This window comes from Phaseolus vulgaris, chromosome 8 (genome assembly GCF_000499845.2).
Source record: "Phaseolus vulgaris cultivar G19833 chromosome 8, P. vulgaris v2.0, whole genome shotgun sequence".
NCBI lineage: Eukaryota > Viridiplantae > Streptophyta > Magnoliopsida > Fabales > Fabaceae > Phaseolus > Phaseolus vulgaris.
Window position 1 is genome coordinate 56,800,112 of NC_023752.2, and position 22,185 is coordinate 56,822,296.

The 22,185-nt window shown below is 25.9% G+C and overlaps 3 protein-coding genes across 4 annotated transcripts; 1 reads left to right on the forward strand and 2 right to left on the reverse strand.

The window, feature by feature from the left end:
* Nucleotides 1-2,585, reverse strand: LOC137826472 (uncharacterized). 2 transcript variants are annotated; one of them, XM_068632444.1, is made up of 5 exons: nucleotides 2,246-2,585; nucleotides 1,894-2,044; nucleotides 1,040-1,109; nucleotides 352-441; nucleotides 1-296 (listed from the first exon to the last, which is right to left on the reverse strand). In XM_068632444.1, the coding sequence occupies exons 1-5, from the start codon at nucleotides 2,457-2,459 to the stop codon at nucleotides 21-23; spliced, it is 801 nt and encodes a 266-aa protein (XP_068488545.1). In that variant the 5' UTR covers nucleotides 2,460-2,585; the 3' UTR covers nucleotides 1-20. The 2 variants fall into 2 exon arrangements, with proteins under 2 accessions (XP_068488545.1, XP_068488546.1); XM_068632445.1 differs by lacking the exon at nucleotides 352-441.
* Nucleotides 2,586-13,863: 11,278 nt separating this feature from the next.
* LOC137825682 (uncharacterized) lies at nucleotides 13,864-14,736 on the forward strand. Its single transcript, XM_068631416.1, has 3 exons — nucleotides 13,864-13,938; nucleotides 14,151-14,244; nucleotides 14,343-14,736. Exons 1-3 carry the CDS (start codon nucleotides 13,890-13,892, stop codon nucleotides 14,494-14,496), a joined length of 297 nt encoding a protein of 98 aa, XP_068487517.1. The 5' UTR covers nucleotides 13,864-13,889; the 3' UTR covers nucleotides 14,497-14,736.
* A 3,825-nt stretch (nucleotides 14,737-18,561) lies between these two features.
* On the reverse strand, nucleotides 18,562-20,813 carry LOC137826850 (uncharacterized). The gene is made up of 4 exons (XM_068632998.1): nucleotides 19,951-20,813; nucleotides 19,362-19,487; nucleotides 19,065-19,232; nucleotides 18,562-18,786 (listed from the first exon to the last, which is right to left on the reverse strand). The coding sequence occupies exons 1-4, from the start codon at nucleotides 20,026-20,028 to the stop codon at nucleotides 18,691-18,693; spliced, it is 468 nt and encodes a 155-aa protein (XP_068489099.1). The 5' UTR covers nucleotides 20,029-20,813; the 3' UTR covers nucleotides 18,562-18,690.
* Nucleotides 20,814-22,185: the final 1,372 nt, after the last annotated feature.

The following is a 22,185-nucleotide window of genomic DNA, read 5'->3' on the forward strand; positions in this document are numbered from 1 at the left end:
TAATAAAACATTATGTTTTTTTATATATTCTTGAAGCTGGTGATCCAACTCATGATCCAGCAACTCATGAAGTAAGAGTTGTGAAGCTGGTGATCACACACTTCATCAGATTCAACCTCCCGTTCAACTTTATCAACCTTTTTTTTAAAGTAAGGAGGGTGATCCAACTCATCACTAGATTCAACCTCCATTTCAAGTTCATCGATCTCTTTAAAGTATGCAATCTGTTTTTTTATATATTCTTGAAGCTTGTGATTCTTCTTCATTGCATCTTTATAAGCTAAAATACGCTGGGTCTGAAAATTCAGTAAATATGTATCAGATACTAGTAAAATATTGGGGCAATCCTACCCATGCATCCATCTCTTTAAAGTAAGTCTTCTGTTTTTTTATATATTTTTCCCTCTTTGCATCTTTTGAAGATAAGAAAGTCCGCTGTTTCTGAAGATTCAGCAAATATATATCAGATACTAGCTCAATATTTATTTTGACAATAATTAACTTAAAAACAAGTATGCAGACATCTCCATTCCCCGCCAAAAGAAACAAACAGAACTTAACGTGATAAAATTACCTTATCAGAAAATTTATATATATGACTTCCACCAACAACTATTTCAAAGATTTTATTAGGACAATAACTAATGTGTAATGACAAAGGAAAATATCAATATTTGGAAATCACAAGAAATATAAGAAATATCTCAGATTGAAAAAGGCTCATGACACACAATCACAGCCAATCCTACCAATGCATCAAGATTCACCCTTCACACAAATTCATATAGAGCTTCCTTCTTCTAAAAGTGTCTATCTAGTTTCATTAGACATCAATGGAGACTTCTTCTAAAAGTGTCTATCTAGTTTCATTAGACATTATTCTAAAAGTGTCTATCTAGTTTCATTAATGGAGGCTTCTTCTAAAAGTGTCTATTTAGTCAGGGCAATAGACAGTTCTGGTCGAATAACCAATTCAACATCCTTTGAGTTTCTTAATAAAATCACAGAAACTTAGGACAACGATAGTAAATTAATATACCTTTGCACGAGGAAAAGTCGATGTTTTGGTCTTGGATAGGATCGAACCTTCAAACTCACCATTTTTCTTGCTATTTTTGCATCACAAAACCATAAACGACAAGAGTTATATGGAAGAACTTTCAAACAATAAAAAGAAAAAAATCAAACTCAATTCTCTTAATCATGAGAAGAGATATAATGAATGTATCAAACTATAACATGAATCCAACAAAGAAACAAGGAAACATAAAATGTCACGGGCATAAAGCATAGTAATGGCAAAGCAGGACAGACTAAAGAGGTCAAATTAAAAAAAAAAAAAAAGATAACTATGAATCAGTATCTGTTCAGGAAAGCTTTTACAAATCCAAGACTTTTCATGTATTCAAACAAAACTTATAAGATTAATATAGCCAATCGAAACAGCACACTAGTCAACTTAAAATTTTAAAATACAAAAGAGTGCTAGCAAATAGCAACATAGTCCTCTGTACTATTGGCTAAAATTTACTCTAAACAAAAATCATAAGTGAGACTCATTAACTAAAGAGCACCCCACAACTTTATAATTTCCAATCGAGCCTATAGTACTAAATTTGTGTGAGAGGGTGGGTTACTAGCATTTCTATTCGATCCATCACAATGGTTAGCATTTTATTTCCCAATCTCAGATTTCAGCATCCTATAGCACTAACACAAAATTTGTGTAAAAGAGTGTGTTACTAGCATTTCTATTCTATAGAATCCATCACTTAGCATTTTATTCCACAATCAATCTCATTATTTTTCCCGTGTCCCAAAACTTCAAACAACCCTCTCTTATTGTCCTCGATAATTGTATCTTACAAATTTTTTTGAAGGATAATTACTTACCGACTATCAGATATCTTCAAATTTAGGGTACTACAAACAGGAACAGCCACTGCCTTCCCTTTGTCGTTCTTTCTTTTAGTGGAAGAAGGTCTTAGGCTGTGCACTGCTGAAATAGGCTGAACAGGCTCAGAAGCCTCGACATCAACAATCTCTGAAGGAAAAAAAGAAAAGAAAAGAAATCACAGAGTGATTAAACATAGTTATACGAAAGCTTGAAATCAAATAGTCATAATTAAATGGTATATTGAAATTGAATTAGTCAAGCGACAGTAGTATTGCGAAGGTGGAATGTCTCTCTGGTTGCAAGAAAAACAAAAATTGTAAAATCAATAAAATAAGGAAGCGTGTGTACGGATTGAAGAGGGGGTTATTGAATCGGCGTGTAGAGAGGGTGCTTTCAGAGATGGTGTGGAGGGAACGGGCGGTGAAGGAGAGGTAGGGTTTGGGGCATTATCGAGATTGGTGGCGGCGGCAACCGTGCTGTTTTCAGTGTTGGGGATATGGGTGAAACTGTTAGCTTCCATCCTTATTGAATTTCCAATGTCGCCGAAAAACACGTTAAACATGTTTGATGAAGCAAGTGCACAAGCTTTACTGATGGGGATTCACCAAGAAGCTTCTTTTTTTTCTTCTTCCCAGGTACCAGGAATTCGATTAGATCTTTGATTTTGTTTTCAGTTTAAGGACCATAAACCCTAAACGACAAGAAGAAAGGCAAGCCTGCTCCTATCCTACGGGCTTGGGCTTACTACTTACACTGATACGTGGCAACAGCGACATTATTTTTAATTGTTTTTCATATATTTTTATAATTTTGCATAATGTATATTTCAAATTAATTTTAAAACAATACACAAAATCTAAACTGAATTAGTCCCTCCTAACATAAATAAATAAATTTTAGTTGAACTTTCATCTGAAATCTCTCTTTATGTATTTGTAGTAAAAAAATTATTACAATAAATCTTTGTAAAAGAAATTTAAATAAATCATTGTAAAAGAAATTTAAATAAATCTTTGTAAAAGAAATTTAAATAATCACAATATTTTAAATTATTTTATTTTCAACTTAAATAAAAATCTAAAATAAATTAAGTTTATAGATTTTTCAAAATCATAAATAAATATAAGTCCAAAAATATTTAATGTCATTCTTAAATAATAATTTAAAATCAATACAATTCCTAAATTAGTTAATTTTATTTTTAAATAAAAATCTAAATTAAATAAATTTATATGTTTTTCAAATTTCTAAATAAATACAAATCTTAAATTAATTTATTTTCTACTTAAATAATAATCTAAAATAAATAATATTTTTAAAGTTTTCAAAATTCTAAATAAATACAAAATCAAATTATTTAATGTCGTACACAAATAAAATTCTAAATAAATTAAATTTTAAATTATTCAAAATCCTAATATAGATAAAATTCTAAATAATTTAATGTCATACTTAAACAAAAATGAAAATAAAAAATTTCTCAATTATTTAAAATTCTAAACAAATACAAATCTCAAATTAATAAACATAATACTTAAATACAAATCTACAATAAATAAAATAACTAAATTATTTAAAATTAGAAATAAATACAAATCTTAAATTATTGAATATACTTAAATAAAAACTAATACTAAATAAAAATTTTAAATTATTTAAAATTTTAAACACAAACAAATACTAAATTATTTAATATCCTACATAAATAAAATATCTAAATAAATAAAATTCTTAAATTATTACAAATATTAATATATAATAATTTTAAATTATTTAATGTCCTACTTAAATAAAAATTTAAAATCAATAAAATTTCTAAAATATCCAAAGTTCTAAATAAAATATTCAAAATCCTAAATAAACACAAATCATAACTTATTTTATGTCATCCATAAATAAAACTTCAAAAAAATTTAGAAATCCTAGATAAATACAAAATCATAAATTATTTTATTTCCTATTTAGATAAAAATAAAAAATAGAAATCCTAGATATATATAAAATCACAAATTATTTTATTTCTTATTTAAATAAAAAAAATAAGTTTTTCAAAATCCTAAATAAATAAAAATTCAAATATTTGTAATATCATTCTTAGATAAAAATCGAAAATCAATAAAAATTCTAAATTAACCAGAATTCTAAATAAATCCATATCCTAAATTATTTAATTTCATTCTTAGATAAAAATCTAAAATTAATTAATTTCTACGTTTTTTAAAACCCTAAATAAATACAAATCCAAAATTATATCAGCTCCTATTTAAATAATAATCTCCAAAAAATAAAATTTTTAAAATTATTATTTTTAATGCTCAGGTTTATTTCTTATATATTAATATTTGCATTGTAATTTTATTTTTATTTTCATATTTACATTTATATATATATATATATATATATAATTATATTATTACATAGAAGTGAAAGAAAGTGTGCCAAATAAATCAATAAAGAAGACAATATTTTAAATGACTTCAAAGAAGACAATATGATTATTTTTGAAATAATTAAATTCGGTTATTCTGTTTGTAGGATATATTCATTTTTACATAATTGTTTATTATTACTTACTTTCTTCATTTTTTGTCAGTTTATTGTACTTTAATTATTTATTTATGTGTATTATTTATGTTCATGCATTATTTATATTAATTTAGTATGTTTAATTTATTTATTTATATGCATATGCTAATAATTATTTATTTTATATATCATTTTTTATTTATTTTTTCATTTACCTTTATTTATATATATATATAAACAAATACAAATCCTAAATTATTTAATGTCATACTTAAAAAAAATTTATAATAAATGAAAATTTTAAATTATTTAAAATTTTAAACTAATAAAATCCTAAATTATTTAAAGTCATACTTAAATAAAATATATAAAATAAATAAAATTCTTAAATTATTCAAAATATTAATACATAATAATTCTAAATTTTTTAATACCTTACTTAAATGAAAATTTAAAATAAATAAAATTTCTAAAATATCAAAAAATTCTAAATAAACATAAATCATGACTTATTTTATGTCATACATAATTAAAATTTCAAAAGTTTTTAAAAATTCTAAATAAATACAAAATCAGAAATTATTTTATTTCCTACTTAAATAAAAACATAAAATAAATAAAAAATTTAAGTTTTTAAAAATCCAAAGATTTGTAATATATAAAAATTGAAAATCAATAAAATTTCTATATTAATCAAAATTCTAAATAAATCCATATCCTAAATTATTTAATTTCATTCTTAGTTAAAAATCTAAAATTAATATTTTTTTACGTTTTATAAAATTTTAAATATATATATATATATATCCTAAATTATTTTATGCCCTACTTAAATAATAATCTCAAATAAATAAAATTTCTAAAACTAATTATTCGTATATGTTGATGTTTATTTCTTATATATTAATATTTTTTTTTCTTATTTTCTTATTTACATATATATAATTATATAAATTATATTTTTATCCATGAAGGTGAAAAAAAATGTGTCAAATAAATCAACAAAATTTGGAGGGAGATGAAATAATTTTATGTTAAATAACTTTGAAGAAGACAATAAGATTATTTTGAAACAGAAGTTAACCTACCAAATAATGAAATTTGGGTTATACAACTTTTAGGACTAGTACTTTTTTTGTATAATTGTTTATTTTTACTTACTTCCCTAAAAAAATTTGTGAGTTTGAATTATTTATTTGTGTATTATTTATTTTTATGGATTGTTTATATTAAGTTTAGTATGTTTAGTTTTTTTTTTATTCGCATATGCTAATGATTATTTCTTATGTATTTGTAGTTTTATTTATTTATTTTGTCATTTACAATTATATAATATAAATATATATATATATATTTAATTATATAAATTATATTTTTTTTATATATAATAGTAAAGGAAAATGTGTCAATTAGATCAACAAAATTTAGAGCGGAATAGAAGAATTTTTGTAAGTTAAATGATTTTAAAGAAAGATAAGATTGTTTTTGAGGTATAGGTTAACATACCAAATAATTAAATTCAAGTTATTCGCATTTTAGGATGATTTTTTTCTTACATGACTGTTTATTGTTACTTTCTCAAAATTTGTGTTAGTTTACTGATACTTGAATAATTTATTTATTTACATGTATTATATATCTTTATGCATTGTTTATATTAATTTTAGTATGTTTAGTTTTATTTATTTATTCATATATGCTAATGTTTATTTCTTATATATTAATATTTGATTTGTATTTTTTATTTTCTTATTCACATTTACATTTACATATATAAATTATATTTTTATATAAAATAGTAAACAAAACTTAGAGTCAGAGGAAAGAATGTATGTATGTAAAATGATGTCAAAAAAGACAATAAAATTATTTTTTTGAAGTAAGTGTTAACATACCAAATTATTAATTTGAACTAGATTCAACCTTACCAACCTTTTTAAAGTAAGCAGGTGCTTCAACTCATCACCAGAGTCAACCTTCAGTTCAACTTTACAAACATTCTTTGTGATCCAACTCATCACTAGAGTCAACCTTCAGTTCAACTTTACAAAAATTCTTTGTGATCCAACTCATCACTAGATTCAACCTTCAGTTCAACTTTCCCAACCTTTTTAAAGTAAGCAAGGTGATCCAACTCATCACTAGATTCAACTTTCACTTCAACTTTATCAACCTTTTTAAAGTAAGTAGAATTATCCAACTCATCACTATTCAACCTCCAACTCATCACTATATTCAATCTTCAGGTCAAATTCATCAACAGCATTGTATCAGATACTAGCAAAATAATTAACTTAAAAAGTATGCATAATATTTAACCTCCATTCCCCCGCCAGAAGAAAATGTCAGGGAAACAAACAGAACTTAACGAAGTCTATGAACCTATAGCTTAGCAGAAAATTTATATATACGACTTCCACCAACAACTATTTCAAAGATTTTATTTGGACAATGACTAATGTGTAGTGACAAAAGGAAATATCAATAATTGAGAATCAAGAACTATCTTGAATGAAAAAGGCATTATTCTAATACAATACAAATATGTGGTCAGTGAACAAGGTTCAACTTACTTGCTCCGGTTTTGGATTTCTCTTGTCGGGGTTAAACAGGATAAACATGTGTAATGAACCGAGTGCACAAGCTTTACTGCAAGTGCGAGAAGGATGAGGATTCACCGAGAAGCTTATTTTTTTCTTCTCTTCCCAGACACCAGGAATTCGATTCGATCTTTGATTTTGTTTTGGGTTTAAGGACCCTAAACTATATAAACCCTAAACGCCAAGAAGAAAGGCAAGCCTGCTCCTATCCAATACGGGCTTGGGCCTACTCCTTACACTGATACGTAGCGAGATTATTTTTAATTGTTTTTCATATATTTTTATAATTTTGCAGAATGAATATTTCGAATTAATTTTAAAACAATATACAAAATCTAAACTGATTTTCGTTGAACTTTCATCTCAAATCTTTGTTTATGTATTTGTAGTAAAAAAAAATTAAAATAAATCTCTGTAAAAGAAATTTAAATAATCACAATATCTTAAATTATTTTATTTCCAACTTAAATAAAAATCTAAAATAAATGAAGTTTATAGATTTCTTTTATAGATTTTTCAAAATCATAAATAAATATAAGTCCAAAAATAGTTAATGTTACTCTTAAATAAAATTTCAAAATCAATACAATTCTTAAATTATTTAATCTCATTCTTAAATAAAAATCTAAATTAACTAAATTTATACGTTTTTCAAAGTTATAAATAAATACAAATCTTAAATTAGTTTATTTATATTTAAATAATAATCTAAAATAAATAATATTTTTAAAGTTTTCAAAATTCTAAATAAATACAAAATCAAATGATTTAATGTCGTACACAAATAAAAAATTTAACTAAATTAAATTCATAAATTATTCAAAATTCTAAATAAATACAAATCTTAAATAATTTAATGCCATACTTAAATAAAAAATGAAAATAAAAAAATTCCTCAATTATTTAAAATTCTAAACAAATACAAATTTCAAATTAATAAATGTAGTACTTAAATAAAAATTTACAATAAATAAAATACCTAAATTATTTAAAATTAGAAATAAATACAAATTCTAAATTATTTAATGTCATACTTATATAAAAAAATTTATAATAAATTAAATTTCTAAATTATTTAAAACTTTAAACAAATAAAATCCTAAATTATTGGATGTCATACTCAAATAAAATATCTGAAATAAATAAAATTCTTAAATTATTAAAAATATTAATAAATAATAATTCTTAATTATTTAATGCTTACTTAAATGAAAATTTGAAATAAATAAATTTTTTAAAATATCCAAAAATCCTAAATAAACATAAATCATAACTTATTTTATGTCATACATAAATAAAATTTCAAAAGTTTTTAAAAATCCTAAATAAATACAAAATCAGAAATTATTTTATTTCCTACTTAAATAAAATATAAAATAAATAAAAATCTTAAGTTTTTCAAAATCATAAATAAATAAAAATCCAAAGATTTTTAATATATAAAAATAAAAAATCAATAAAATTCTATATTAATCAAAATTCTAAATAAATCCATATCCTAAATTATTTAATTTCATTCTTAGATAAAAATATAAAATTAATAAATATTTACGTTTTCTAAAATCTTAAATAAATATAAATTCTAAATTATTTTCTTTCCTACTTAAATAATAATCTCAAATAAATAAAATATCTAAAATTAATTATTCGTACATGTTCATGTTTATTTTTTATATATTAATATTTGCATTGTAATTTTATTTTATTTTCTTATTTACACACATATATATATATATAATTATATTTTTATCCATAAAAGTGAAAGAAAATGTGCTAAATAAATCAACAAACTTTGGAGGGAGATGAAATAATTTTATGTTAAATGACTTCGAAGAAGACAATAAGATTATTTTTGAAGCAGATGTTAACATACCAAACAATGAAATTTGGATTATACGACTTTTAGGACGAGTCCCTTTTTGTATAACTGTTTATTGTTACTTACTTTCCTCAAATTTTTTTGTCAGTTTATTATACTATAATTATTTATTTTCATGAATTGTTTATATTAATTTTAGTATGTTTAGTTTTTATTTATTTATTCACATATGCTAATGATTATTTCTTATGTATTTTTAATTTTATTTATTTATTTTGTCATTTACAATTACATATAATATATATATATATATATATTTAATTATATAAATTATATTTTTATATATAATAGTAAAGGAAAATGTGCCTCTTAGATTAACCAAATTTAGAGCGAGATAGAGGGATTTTTGTAGGTTAAATGACTTTAAAGAAAGTGATAAGATTGTTTTTGAAGCAGAGGTTAACATACCAAATAATTAAATTCAAGTTATTCGCCTTTTAGGAGGAATACTTTGTTTACATGACTGTTTATTTACTTTCTCAAAATTTGTGTCAATTTGTTGATACTTGAATAATTTATTTATTTACGTGTATTATTCATCTTTATGCATTGTTTATATTAAATTTAGTATGTTATTATTATTATTATTATTATTTATTCATATATGCTAATGTTTATTTCTTATATATTAATATTTGATTTGTTTTTATTTATTTTCTTATTCACATTTAAATTTACACACACACACACATATATATATATATATATAATTATATAAATTATATTTTTATACAAAATAATGAAGAAATCGCGTCAAATAAATCAACGAACTTAGAGTGGGCGAAAGAATTTATGTATGTTAAATGATGTCAAAGAAGACGATATGATTATTTTTGAAGTAGGTGTTGACATACCAAATTATTAAATTCGGGATATATATCTTTTAGGATGAATCCTCTTTTTACATAAGTGTTTATTGTTACTTACCAAATTTTATAGTATTTTTTTTATTAAAATTATTTTATGATATTATTATTATAATTTAAATATGATACATAAAATTAGTTTATTTTATAATATACTTCCTTTTTTCTAAGAATTAATAGTACAAGTATGACAAGTACAAAATTAGTTTCTCATCTTTCATATATTTCCTTCCATCAGTTCTACATTTAAGTTATATCTGCAACGGTGATTCAAATGTGTTGATATTATAACTCAATATTGCTCAACACTCAATTTATGCCAGCTAAAGTAAGAAAATTATGTTATTCAATTCCCATTGTTTGTTGCTTGACATGCTTTGTCAATTAGATAGTCAACTAGATGACCTCCAATTTAAAGGTTGACTTTATATCTGATATACAAGCAACTCATTCTATTTAAAGACAATGAAGAAATTGATGAAATATTGAACATAAACGAACACTGTTTTTAGCTTGGTTTGAAGCTAATAAAATTTATCTAGCAGGGCAACATTTGACCTATTCTGAATATCCTAGCCAATTTGTTTGGATGACAGAACGAAGAGAATGGAAGCCAAGGAAGATGAGTGCTAGTATTTGAAGACTTACATATATTCCTCTTGGCCAAGTGAATTATATTATCTCAGGATATGGGATATTGTTGAATTATAAGAAAGGTGTTGTAATTATGATAACATTAAAGACTCTTAATGGTATAATTTATAAAACATATAAAGAGGCTTGCTATGTGATGAGACTATTGGTAGATGATAAAGAATTTACTTATGCCATTATAGAGGTCAGCAACCTTGCTTCAGGAATTCAATTGAAAAGATTGTTTGTTACACGGTTTCTCATGAATATTATGTCTAGACCCGATGAAGTGTGGAACAAAACTTGGAAGTTACTATCCGATGACATTGTATACCAATAAAGAAAAGAGTTTAACCTACCAGGTATAAATTTATGTTTTCCTCAAAGTTTATAAATACCTTCTGTGACATTAATTTTTTGGTAGGCCTTACAATTGAAGATGCTCAAATACAAAAATTGTGTCTTCTACAAGTAGAAGACTTATTAATTTCAAATGGTAAGTCTTTAAAAGACTTTAACCATCTACCAAAACCTATTCATTAAGATTTTCTTATTTATTTATGAGAATAAATTCATTATTGATGAATTAAATCATGACAAAATAAAAATGTCTTAAATGCATTATTTTCTTTTTCAATCTCTATCTGCTGAGCAAGTAGATGTCTATGAGAATATAATGACAACAATATTGTCAAAAGTTGGCGTTTTTTTTTCTTATACAGTTATGACACCACAAGAAAAAATTTTATATGGAAAACTTTATCTATTGTGATTAGATCAAAATGGTTGATTGTGTTGAATGTAGCTTCTAGCGATATAACTTTTTTGTCACTTCCGAGAGGGAAAACAACTCATTCTACCTTTTGCATTCCTTTGTTAATAAATGAACAATCAACCTGCAACATACCTCAAGGAAGTCTTCGTGCCATATTGTTGATTTAAACTAAATTAATTATATGGGATGAAGTTGCAATGATCAATAGATTTTTTTTTGAAGTTTTGGATAGAACTCTAAGAGATGTCATGAGGGCTGAAAGTCAAGAAAATGCTCATAAACCTTTTGGTAGTAAAGTCATTGTATTGGGAGAAGATTTTAGGCAGATATTGCCTGTTGTAAAAAATTGATCAAGATATGACATTGTGAAGGCAACATTAAACTACACGGAATTATGGAAACATTGCAAAGTCTTGAAACTTACAGAGAATATGAGATTAAACAGTGAGAAATCAATGCAAACTGTAACAAAAATAAAAGAGTTTTCTAATTGGATACTTCATATTAGAGATAGAGATATGAACTTAAACAAGTTGGGACAAGCAACTATTGAAATACCAGAAGACATTTTAGTTCTACACGTTCAACAACCTTTTTGCAATTGGTTGAATTTGTTTATCCAGGCTACATGCAAAATCTTACCTCTGATGAATTTTTTGACAATGGTGCAATAGTGTGTCCTACTACAAAATGTGTGGACGAAGTGAATGAGTTAATCTTATCATTAATCCCTGAATAAGAAGTTAGTTATTTAAGTTTAGACCCCCTTTGTCAATCTGATGAACAAGAAAATGCTCAAGGTGAGTGGTTTACAACATAATTTTTTAATGGTATCAAATGCTCGGAAATTCCTAATCATTGGGTTAAATTAAAAGTTGGAGTTCCAATAATGCTTCTAAGGAATATTGATCAAGCCAATGGACTTTACAATGGAACAAGATTACAAGTAATTCACTTGGAGGAGAATGTTATTGGTGCCAAAGTTATTATTGGACAAAATATTGGTGATAAAATATTTATTTCTAGAATGAACTTGACTCCTTCTGAATCAAGCCTGCCTTTTAAGTTTTAGAGAAGACAATTCGTAATATCTTTGTGCTTTGTTATGATAATAAATAAAAGCCAAGGTCAAACACTTAATAAAGTTGGTATATATCTACCATATCCAGTGTTTACACATGGACAATTATATGTTGTTGTTTCCAGATTGAAATCCAAGAAAGGGTTGAAAATATTGATTTTGGATGATAATGGAAATACCAATAATTCAACTACTAATGTGGTTTACAAAGAAATATTTGAAAATGTTTGAAACATATTGTTACAGTCATACATATCCGGTATGAAAATTCTTTAATCCAAAACTATTTTTATTTCTCATATCTTTGTTCTAATATATGAAGATGAACTTAACAATTTCTATATGTTTTTTTTTTTAATATCAGGTTTCTTCTTATTTCTGATAGTAATTCGTTCAACGGGACTATAATGGATAACTAAGAAAGGTATAAATTTATAACTTTTTAATAAATTTAATAATTTTAATTGTCTATAATTTTAGTTTGATAAATTTGTTTCTTCTAAATGGTTTTAATAAAAACTTTCATGTTAGGCATCACTATGCAACTTGACATCTCAGCTAGGCTGACCCCTCAAGTAAGAATAATCATTTGCCATCACATGAAAAAAGTATTATTAAAAGAAGAAAAAATAAAGAAAATACAAAAATATGGGGGATCAGACCAAAACTCATGTTAAGAAAAACTATACATAGGTAGACTATACTTATTCATAAAGAATTATAAGACATAGTAGATGGAAGCCTATTATACAAAAAAAAATAATTCTCTATAAATAAATCATAAATTAGTCAACTTATATCCTCTTAACGAAAAATATGAATAACCTTAAATCTAATTTTTCCACAGTAATTAAGACAAGTATTCATCGATTACACAAGTTTTGTATTATAATATTTTACAAATGTGTTCTTACATAATGTTTCCTAAATAAAGTGATTTGACTTCAAATTTGTTTTTGTGTATGTTATGTTTGTTTCATATAACAATACATTGCATATAAACATTATTTGGATATACAATTATTATTAGTTAAAATATTCAAACATTGAATTATGTATTAAAAGAGTAGTTGAATTAAAATAAATTTGTTCAAATTATTGTTTTCTATATGTATTTGTATATGGCAAAAAAAATATTCATTTCTTTTTAGTCATGATTAATCTGTGGACTATTAACATTGTAAATATATGATAAGTTAAGTTAAATTATTTAATATGCAAAAATATCTAAACTTATACTCAATGTCTAGTATATAATTTTTATATGTAAAAGAAAATATTTTTTAATTGTAATATTAATATTTATATATAAAATGTTGTAAATTTACGTACTAGTATTTTATAAATTTAAAGTTTAAATTATAAAAAGACCAATTTCATCTTATAATAAAAAAACATATTTAATCTAACAAATAACTTTATTGCTGATTTAATAGAAAAAAAACAATACCGTCCTTGAAAACAAAACCAGGGTAAGACTCCTCCTGTTTAACCTTTCCAGTGTTCCAACAGAACACACAGGAACCCATGTAAACAAACCAAGGGGCACACAAATTACAAACTTACCCTTCCCCTCATCTATAAATACTTCTAACTTCCAAAGTACAAGAGAAAGCAACATAAAGATTCAACATGGAGGCAATTCAATCATGGGTTTCAAATCACAAGCTAGGAACACTTGGTAAGATCAATTTAAGATATTGCATTTTTCTTTTAACCAAAAACTTAAGAACAAAACTCATTTCAAGTTTTACTTTAATAATTTATATTTTATTAAATATATTATATATTATGAAGATTTCAACTAATTTTATATTTCTTATGGCATGGTAGGCCATTTTTTCCATAAATTTAATTATAAGGAAATTATAATTAATTGGTGTTTGGTTGTAGGGGGACTGTGGGCCTCTGGGATTGGGGCATCACTTGTGGCTAATTCACGTACAGGGTCTCCAATGAAGCCCAGTCTTAGGCTCATCCATGCCAGGTACATAACATGTCACCCATACATACATATATATACATGCACATTCATCACCTACATAATAGTGTTCCTTTTGTTTTTGTTGCTGTTTGGATTTGTAGATTGCATGCCCAAGCTTTAACCCTGGCAGTGTTGTCTGGTGCCGCTGCTTATAGATACTACGAGATTCGTGCATTCGGCCCAAAACCACAGGCCCACGTTCCTTCTCCCACTGTGGCCCAGCTAGCTGAATGGGAGCTTCTAACTCCTTTCTGAAACTCAATATTATAAATAATAAGAAAAATTCAGTTTTAGATAATATTATCAATTATTAACTTCCTGTAGTTTTTCTGATTAATATAATATTATCATACTCCAGAAAGAAGTGTTTGGTGATTGAATTGTGTAAAGCCCATGTAAAAGAGTTATGAGAAAGACTTTACTTTGCTTTTAATTCATTTTGGATGTATGAAGGGTTGTTTATAAATCAACGCTACCTGTTAAGTGGATTTCTTCCTTCACTTTCCTATTTCTTTTTGACACCTCCATAAATTTTTTAATTCCAAAATTATTCTTTTTGACAGAAAATGCAGAGCTTTTTTTTTAATTATATAATTTCTAAATCTTCTACATTCTAAAATTCGAAATATAGAATTGTATTCCAAAATTCTAGAATTAATAATTTATTTTCAAATTCTAAATTTTAAATACAATTTTTCTTTTTCTGAATTGTAGAGTTTGAAAGGTATTTTTGAAAACTATAGAATTCATAATACAGATGTATTTCAAATTCCAGAGTTTGAAATTTTAAAATCCAAAAAATGAGAAAAATGGGTGTCAATGAAAAAAGCAAAGTTAATATTTCACTTTCTTTTATGAAAATGAAAGAAAAAGCATGGAGGTGTAGGAAGAAATCGCCTACCTCTAATCACTTTGTTTAGGCCCAGCATACCTACCAAATATATGTACATGGACATACCATATCTAATACGTAGTTAGCTTAAAATATAATTAAAAAGTAATGACTCTCATTTTTTTAAAAAAAATAATCACAGTATAGAATATAAAAATTAATATAAGTTACTTAAAAGGTGAATATTTCATTCACCAAACAAATATTTTTTTTAAACACATAATGTTAGATATTGAAATAATGAAATAGTATATAATCTTAAAATTAAAATTGAAAAAATAGACACTAAACTTATGGATGAACTATCATAAGATTATTTTAATTTATAATTAATCTATAAAATAAATAAAAAAAGTTTAAAAGATTGGAATTGCCATACAAATTTTAACTTGAAAGATCCTTGACAAAAAGCGCATAATGATAAGTAAATATCGAGTTAAAGAAATTTCAACATCATTCTTTAAATAGTATATACTTATTTTCTTTGATTCTGATTCTTTTGTGTTTTCAATTATTTTAAATTTGTTTTGTATACTTGTGATGTCTTTTATTCTATATTAACGAGTCGAAAAGATAATTTTTTACGAGTGTAGGTTAGTAGGGATGTGCTTTTAGTTTTTTTAATAAAGTTTTTTAAGAGCAAAATAGGGTTTCCTTATTTTTTCTAATTTTAAAATATTTGCTTAGGAGTATTATAATTATGATAAGAGAAGTTAACTTCATTCAATTATTTTGAAAAGAAATTGACTTATTTTTTAAAAGAAATTGACTATATGAAAATGGAAGTTTGATGACATCAAATCCTAGGATAAACACATGTGGATTTATTTGTTGGTGATTGATCTATGATTGGATTTGTTAGAAGGTTGATTTAAGTATAAATTAATGAGAATACGAGAAAGGAATTAAATTGAGGTTATAAATATTTAGTTTTGGATAAGTTATGTTTCAAGTAGAAATACTTTATTATTTCATAGGTTGAACAATTAATCTTAGTTAAGTTTAAACAAGTACAATTGAAGTAATTGTAAATATTTACAAAATTTGAAGTAATTGTAAATAAATGACTAGAGTGCAAATAGAAACCATGGAATGGTAAGGAATGTATGAAGATCCACATGTCATCTCCTTAATGGAGAAGATTTCCATCAATTAAAAAGGGTCACTTGTCAACCTCTAATTTAAGAGGATTTGCTCCAATGATGAGAGAAAACATATTAGCATCATGCGAATTAAGAAGATTCTCTCAAATTAGAGGAGGACACTTGTCAATCTATGAGTGAAGGGTTTTTAGGTTAAACTTTTCAGAATTTTGGCACCTCTTAGCACTATAAATACAAGTGTTAGCCCTCTTATAAAGGAGTTTAGAATTGATAAAGAAATATTGCCTAAGTTTGTGCACAATTTGTTTTCTTTGTTCACTCTTTGTTATCACTAGTTTTGTGTTTAGCTTATAATTACATAGGAGTTTGCCTCGCCTCTTCTAAGTCTCTATATTCACTAACCAAAGTCATCTTCATTTAGTTTTCTTCATCCATTTAACCCACACAATGCATCCATCAAACCACAACATATAAAAAATTAGAAAGAGCTACATGAATTCAACATAGGATTACATATCATTAAGCAATAATCACACAAAAACCACGATCAACGAAAAATTGGGTTTCATTGAGCCATATTCGCTAATCCGTACACCTTGAGGTCCAAAATTGTAGCTATAACCGTCTCTGAGAAGGAATGCAATGAATTATAGGTGGAATTAAACAAATAGAAGTATAGTGTTAACAAATTAAAAGGTGATAAATTATTAAATTTTAAAAGTAATCACATTTGACTTAACAAAAGCAGGGTATATCATATTAAAAAAATCACTGATTTTTATTACAATGTTTGATATTTATATGCATAAAAAATACTTAATTAAAATACAGGGACAAAATGCATAAATTTAAAAGTTATTTACTGAAAATATAATTAGTTATTAATTTAATTTTAATTTTTAAAAATTCTTATTATTTATTAATTATTATATGCTATGTAAATATATATATATATATATATATATATATATAATTTTCTTTTAAAAATGTAGCATATTTCAGTTTCTTTCGGACATATTAATTACACATTTAGTTTTATACTGGAATAAATAGTCACTTCCCTAAGAAAAGTAGTCCCACACTGATAGACTTTCAGATTTGGTTTTCTCTTTTAGCCATATAGTCATGATACACTTTTATTCAATAATTGCAAAATTTATTTTATATTATCTTTCATTACTTAAAGATAAATTAAAAAAAGTTATTTTTTTAAGAAAGAGTTGGTTGGTATTAATTTAGATAAAAAATATTTTTCAATTCTTATTTTATATCTTATCTCTTATGTAAATTATTAAAAAAAATCTATTTAATAATGCATTCAAATTAAATTATATGATAATACATTTTCTTATCAATAAAAAAAATTATTCCAACCCCTATTAAAAAGGAATAGGTCCTTACAATCTATAGACTTAGACCTGGTTCTTACAATCTATTGACTTAGACCCAAACAGAACATACCTAAATCTTATATAAAAGAAACTAATAATAGGTTTAGGATTATTAACAAGGTTGTAAAACATGGATTATCACCACATTAACAGAACAATTCTATTAATTAGTTTTGAAAGAAATAAATAATTTTAGATAATGCCATTACTTTGAATACATGAGGATATAGATATAGATGTTTCTAATAATATTTTTTGTGTCAGGATCAGAACTCAATATCACTTTTTTATAGTTATTTTGGTACATAAAACTCATGCAGTATGTTTTTTTAAATGTCATCTATCAATCATTGTTCAAATGTCCCACACGCACAGTGTAGTAGAATATATGTGCCTGTTGAAACGAATAAAGGCCCAATATACAACTTAGTTTAACATGTTCTATGTTTTATATATTGTTTACATGCAAAGACTGTTCTTGACTGAGAAAAAGTCACCATAGCAAACTGTAAAGTTATCTGACTTCAATTTATGATTAATCACACCTAAAATCTGAGTTTGAAAACATTCATACACAAGTCTATTACACGATAACACGTGTCAAGTTCCACTATATCTGCTGTCTGTCTCAGTAGGTTAATTTTTTTAACTCACATGTGCTAGGCTCCTTTAGTATTAGGATTGTGCTCTTAGAAGTTTTACGTATCTCTAGACACTTTACACTTATTCTTATTTTACTTTTAACCTTAATAATAGATTTTTATGAAAACTTGGTACGATTTTATGAAAATCAACCTTATTCTATATAGGTTTTCCTAATTAACTAATTATAATTTTTGGCTCCTCATATATAAGATGGATGAAAACAATGAAAATGCCTTATGCATATATGGGCATATATATCTTAAACATGCTGACTCCATAAACACAAAACTTGCTCAATCATCAACTACTCTTTTTCATTTGACATATATTTTCATTAAAAATTGGAAGCTATAACAATTCCATAAGGAACAATTGCCATTTAGCCAACATGAAAGAAAAAAAAATACAAATTACTGATTTATTCTTGATCGCCACCTTTGCTCCAGTTCTTTATTGCTTGTCCTACAGCTTGTTTGACAGTATGTTCATCAACTGTGTCTCCTTCTTCTTCATTCTACAAAAGTTATTACTTTAATATTTTACCATCATTCTTATACAAGAATATATATGAAAAATTACATATTAGTTACTGAAGATGATGGACAATTAACTTAGGTTAAGATTTAGTCCTTTTACTCAAGTGTCCCAATGAGGAACTTGTTATAAAAGGACAAGACATGTGACATCCAAAAGTATTGATAACAGAAGGGATATAGAGATAAATGAAATGCATGTTGAAAATAAATAAGGAATTTGAATAGTAGTTCTTTGCTATATCTGTGTATATCTTACTTCTCCAACAGCTTGAAATCGAAAAGTGTCTGTACAAGAAACCCTAGCTTCCAGCACAGTGAGTCTCATCTCTTCAAAGACTTCCAATATGGAAACAAGCAGACCTGAACACCCTTTTGCTGAGTAAACATTTATAAGAAATCCCTTTTCTAAGGTTTCTACTGTAACCTGCAGAAATCCATTCACTAAAAATGTCACTCCAATCAATGTTTTTACTGCAAGAAATTTATAAAATAATTATATTTAAATTGTTGAAATATAAAGGCTGCTGTTAACATTTCTTAGTTAGGAAAATACCGTAGGCAAAGGGTCGTGCGCACTTGAAGTTTCTGCAGATGCTATCTCTTGATTCAGTCTTTCTACCTTTTGCTTTAATTTCTCAATGTACTTTGATGCATCGATGATGATCGAGCTTTTGTTTAGCTGCCATGCATATACAACCATATTAGATAATACTATTTCAATAAACTGCATATAATTGATGGAAACAACTGTGCAATATATGAATTAGTTTACAAGATAAATATATAGTATTAAATTAAGAGAGCTATCAATCACTATTTTCAATATTATATACAATAATTAATTAATAACTATCTTAATTATTTTTTCCACCCAGAAACACAGAAAGATAATCGAAGATACAGAAAGAATGAATATGGATTTGGTCAAAGGAAATTGTAGCTTTGTAAGATTTGATTAATAAGAACAATAACATAAAGAAGACCTGTTTCCTTTAACAAAAATGAAATCAAATTGGAAGAGAAAGAGCAGAGGGAAGTTTATAAGGGTATAACAATTCTACTGTCTAACTGAACATTCTTTAGGGAATTGGCTGAAATCCAATGGAAAGGAAGAAATCAGAGGAGATAATGCAGGGAATTACAGCATGAGAGTTAGTAAGAGATCGAAGATGTTGCAGCTGCTCATGCAGTGCTGCTCTCTTTTGCTCTTTGGAAACCATTTTGCGTGTTCTCTTTTTCTCTCTCTGGGCTTATGATCCTTCTGGCTTTTTCACTCTGCTTCTTTTCTTTTGCTATCAACTCTGCAGAGTTCTGTGGTCATTTAAAAGAAGGGATGAGCTCTCAAATCCATATGATCTCATGTGTTTTCTCCCCACATGACTCACTCAGTTTATTCATAAAGAAATACTACATATTTTTTCTTGAACTTACAAAACTACCCTTCTGTTATATTTTGGCCTCTTTCCACATTTTGTTCTATTTTGAAATTCTCTTCTTTCTCCTTCCCGAATATTAAGGATGTGGCAGCTAGAAGATTATAAGTTTCGTTAATATATAATACATATCTAATACTTGTTCTTGATCATTCAGTTAGTTAATCTTTGGTTTCAAAAAATAATACTTTTCTGTCAACTTCTGAAAGTTAAATCTTAAAAAGTTGATTATTACATAATGTGTGGTTAAGTATGTGTGAACCACTTATCAAAGTAAAGTTATATGCGAACATCTAAATTAGTTTGGTTTAGAGTAGGTAATTGTAATTAAGTTGTATACATGGTGGTGTATGGCAGAAAAATAGAAGAAAGTTATGATTATGATTAGAGTTTTAAAGTAATAAGGGTATGAAGAGGAAGAAGGGTATGCAAGGAAAAGGGAATATGTTTGATAAGTTTAGAGTTGGAAGAGAATGGGAGAAGGGGAATCATGAACTCGTGATAGTGAAAATAGGCCATCGAAAGAAGTGAAGGAGAAGCAACAAAAGGATGTTTAGTTGTGATTTTGGAATGGCTCCAAACACTCCTCACGGGGGCTTTTTAGCCTCTCCTCCACTCTCCATCCTTTCTCACACCTCCAATCAAACTTTTGTCTTCTTTCTTCTTCTCTCTCCACACGTGCCATCATACTCTTCTTATCACATATCACACACACCATTTTCATTTTCCCATTCCCGCTTCAAACTCAAATTAAAATGCCATCATTTCTATGCTTTTCTTTCCTTCATCTTACCCCTAACATCTACACTTATACACATGCACTTCCAATAACACAGATAATTATCATGCATAATTATCTCTTGTTTCGTTTCCATATGTATCCAAAACTACACATAAACTTGGCATGGATGTTCACATGATGATATATGGATTTCTGTATGTAACTCAAACTGTGGTATTCATATCACGGATACTGAAATTACTGCATCCACTTTTTCCTAGTTGCAATTATTAGCTTGTCCAACTAAGAAACGCTCAGCAGATCATAATATTATATTATTCATTTCTTTACTTCATCGAAAAATGCATCTTTCATTTCTTCATTTTGTAAACATATAATAACATCTCAGTTCAAGTCTTGTAATTTGAACACCTACTAGTCAAGTTTTATTTCATAAGTGAGAAAAATTAAAGAGTATGAATGGTATTTTAAAGAACAAGTTTTTATTGGATGTGAATAGTTTTCGTGCTTGGTTTAATTTATCTGTAGTGTTTAATTACCCTTGGATTTAGTTCTCACTTTATTCAGTATGGGAGTTTGATTAGAACGAAGAATTTGAAGAAAATTTGGATGGTGCCTTAATTTGCAGGATCTTTTGTTAATTTGATTAATGCTTTATAAAAAAAATTGATTACACGTAATGAAATTTCTTTTAGGCTGGGAATGGTTGACATTAATATGAGGGATTGAGAATCTTTATTAAATTTGTGTTTATTATTTGTCTTAAATTATTTCCAAAGAAGGTGCATCTGTTGTGAGATTGGTTCTTTCACCCTTTGTCATATATGGGAAGCTTATTTAAGTACTATAGAATGTGAATAATTTTTGGTTTCTATTGAAATATTTTATTTTACTTCTTTCAATAAATTTTCTTTTCTAATATAAATAAATTAACACACTAATTTGAAAAATATGTATAAGTTAACTTTTACATAGACCAAAGATTCACTCATGGTTTTGGTCACAAGGTAGAACACTTTTATTCTTGATTGGGGCATAAAAATTGCTTGTGTTTTTTTTATTTTTGCGAAGGCTTTTTCTTATATGGTTGAAGTAACAAATACTCTCTCTATAAATAAACTCATTATACGAATAAAAAAACATAGATAAACATAAACCCATGAGCATGTTCTTGAATTAATTAATCAGATCTGGTAATGTAA